This window comes from Prosopis cineraria, unplaced genomic scaffold (assembly GCF_029017545.1).
Source record: "Prosopis cineraria cultivar Desert tree isolate PC_DT_omini unplaced genomic scaffold, ASM2901754v1 PC10, whole genome shotgun sequence".
Taxonomy (NCBI): domain Eukaryota; kingdom Viridiplantae; phylum Streptophyta; class Magnoliopsida; order Fabales; family Fabaceae; genus Prosopis; species Prosopis cineraria.
In genome coordinates, this window is record NW_026555341.1 from 7739715 (window position 1) to 7743241 (window position 3527).

At 37.2% G+C, this 3527-nt stretch overlaps 1 protein-coding gene across 1 annotated transcript; it reads left to right on the plus strand.

The window, feature by feature from the left end:
• The first annotated feature begins 219 nt into the window (after nucleotides 1-219).
• Nucleotides 220-3304, plus strand: LOC129322043 (uncharacterized). The gene is made up of 2 exons (XM_054968071.1): nucleotides 220-2182; nucleotides 2592-3304. Exons 1-2 carry the CDS (start codon nucleotides 220-222, stop codon nucleotides 3302-3304), a joined length of 2676 nt encoding a protein of 891 aa, XP_054824046.1.
• The last annotated feature ends 223 nt before the right edge of the window (nucleotides 3305-3527 follow it).

The window sequence follows — 3527 nt, forward strand, 5'->3', positions numbered from 1 at the left end:
AGTATATATTGCGCTGCATTTCTATGATTTAATCATGTGACTTGGTTTTAAATTCAGTTCCTTTCCTCATGATTGTTGATATATTGCGCTGTATTCCTATGATTTAATCATGTGAATTTGATTCTTGTCTGTGTATTAATGTAGGTATAGTGGCCTATTTACTTTTCTGCCATATTTGATATTCAATTCCACAATCATCATTAAGGGGTTGGAGCCGGAATGGAACAATTCCGGCGAATAGGAGAGGTCGTGGGAAGTTTGAAGGCTCTAATGGTTTTGCGAGATGAGATTCAAATCAACCAAAGCCAATGTTGTTTGATCCTTGATATCTTCAATCTGGCGTTTGACACCATTGCAGAAGAGATCAAGCAGAACCTTGTGTTGGAAGAGAGGAACACCAAATGGAAACCACTTGAATATCCCATGAGAGAACTATGTAGGGTGTTCAAAGAAGGTGAACTTTACATTAGGCAATGCTTGGACTCCAAGGATTGGTGGGGTAAAGTCATCTCATTCCATCACAACAATGACTCTGTTGAGTTTCACATTCACAACTTGCTCTGTTATTTCCCTGCTGTTATTGAGGCCATTGAAGTTGCCGGTGAGGTGTCCGGACACGATCAGGATGAGATGAAAAGGAAGAGAGCTATGTTAATGAGAAAGTATGACAGGGCATGGAATGAACCTAAACTTTTTCAAAGGAGATTTGGGAAGCAATATTTGGTCTCTGGTGAAATCAGCAAGCAGTTTGAGAATGCTTGGAGGGAAGATCGTTGGAGGCTCATAGAATTACTCAAGGAAAAGATGACTTCTACCAGAGTTTCTCTGACAAAGAATGAGCATGGCCTTGCAGATATGCTTATCAAGAAACTACTAAATGGGCCTGAGAAATTGAACAAAAAACTTTTCCCCACTTCAATCCTGTTGGGCTCTAAGGATTACCAAGTGAGGCGAAGATTGGGGAGCGGAAGAGAGTTTAAGGAGATTCAATGGATGGGACAAAGCTTTGCCTTGAGGAATGTGAATGGAGAGATGCAAATACCAGAAACAGAGATTTGTACTCTGTTATCTCTCTCACACCCCAACATAGTGCAGTATCTTTGTGGGTTTCATGACGAGGAAAAGAAGGAATTTTTTCTTGTGATGGAGTTGATAAACAAGGATCTTGAGAGCTATATAAAGGACAACTATGGTCCAAGGAGACAAATCTTGTTCTCTATCCCTGTAGTAGTGGATATCATGCTTCAAATAGCAAGAGGCATGGAATACCTCCACTCTAAAAAAGTATATCATGGAGATCTTAGCCCTTGCAGTATCTTGCTCAAGTCTAGGAATTCCCAAGAAGGCTATTTTCAAGTAAAAGTAACAGGATTTGGTTCATCCATGAAGATCGGTAATAATCAATTCTCATCATGCCAAAATCCCCTTCAAGAAGAGGCGAATCCTTCCATTTGGTATTATGCACCTGAAGTTCTAACTGAGATAGAACATAAGACTAATATATCCAATTCTAACTATAAGTACTCCGAGAAAGCAGATGTCTATAGTTTTAGCATGGTATGCTTTCAGTTATTGACAGGAAAAGTGCCTTTTGAAGGAAATGGGTCAAATAGAAATATCAAAGAAGGGGAAAGGCCACTCTTTCCATACCCTTCACCAAAATACGTTGTTAACTTGATTAAAAAGTGTTGGCAAACTGATCCAAGCCTTCGTCCAACATTCTCTTCTATTTGTAGGATCTTACGCTCCATTAAGAAATTCCTAGCCATCAATACTGAGTTTCTTATCATCAATCCTGAACTTAACCAGCTTGAATTGACGTGCCCACCAGTGGATTATTGTGACATAGAAGCACTATTTCTCAAGAGCTTCCAAACAGAGAAGGCGTCTCTTTCACCTTATGTATCACAGATACCTTATGAAATGTTTGCTTATAAGATTATCGAGAAAGAGAAGATTAGTCCAAGCATAACTAAAGATAAGAGCTTTGAATCTTTAGGAGGCTCAATCTGCAAGGAAGAGAATTTTAAGGATGAAAATGCAGCCACGTTAGAAGATCCAAGCCTGCTTGCAACAGATACGAAGTCATCTTCTGACTTACAATCTATTTGTTCGGAGGTCCAGGTCAAGAAATCTACAAGAATAAAGTGGCAAACAAAACATGAGACCAAAAAAGATCAAGGTTAGTCTCTGAATAGTCAACTCCTTCCACCTTAATGTCATTTTTATTGGGAACATTAATTTAAAAGTATTTGAGCTCAACACTTTTGTTGAAACAATAGAGATATATTTTCTTATATTTGCAAGTTATATTGTATTAGTAAGGTTATGTTATATTTTTGTTAAAACAATTGAGATAATATATCTCTAATTAACATCTAATGTCACACATTTATGGTTTTATTCTTTAAGGGGAGAGAATCTAAAATCTTATGCCTTTATTTGTGTCACTAGCCTGTATCTAAAACAATTAGCACTTCCATAATTTTACTTGCCATATTATAATACTAATTTTACATAACAAATCATCTATGTCATCTTATGATATGAATCTAACAAATAATTAATTGGTATAAAATTGATTTGCATAGGAGCACTAAGGCTGCAACCATCAAGATCATTAGCAACAAAAGAAGCCAATCATAATTCAAGAATGATCAAAGGGAATCGATTGGCATCAAGCATTAGTAGAATAAGGGCTCCCCAAGTTCTAGACTCCAAGAACAACATAGGGAGTCAATCAACATCATTGATAAAATCTTCGAGTTCAATTAGAAGAATCAGACATGGGCAAGTCACTAGTCCTAAGAGCATGTCAAAGACAAAAACTGGTAATGAGTCATCATTAACAAGACGTGGGCATTTCCCTGATTTTAAAAGTAGCTTGCAGATGAAGAAAGGGATTGAATCACCATTGACAAGAAGCAGTCACGTCTTAAATTATAAGTCAAGTTTGAAGATGAAGAAAGGGAATGAATCACCATTGATGGGGAGCACAAGAAAATTAAGGCATCCCAATTTAAAGATGACAAGTAGGAATATGTCACCTTATGCAATGAGTCCTTTCAGTTTCAATACATGCTCGAGAAGATGCGGTCAAGTCTCGAATTTTGATCTCTCTTACAAGATGGACAGAGGAAGAATATCTCCATTTGCAATGAGCCCTTTAAGCCCGTATGCAAGGACCTGTGGTCACATCTCTCAATCTCAAAGAAGTTATAATATGAAAAGAGCAAGCTTGTCGCCACTGAAATTGAGCCCTTTAAGTCCATATATGCAAAGAAATGGTCACATCTCAGATTAATTTTGGCCATCATCTCACCTATCTTTTCATTTTTTACTTTCCAGTTTAGAGATCAATTTGCATCTAGCATGTATTTTGAATTCAATCCTCTCCATTCATGTATTTATTTATATGGAGAGATAGAAAACTGAGTCGATTTTTTCATCGTTGTGAGCAAAGTAAGTGATAGATTAAGAAGTTTCAAAAGATAGCTTTGTGCCTAGATCTATCACGTGGCATCTCA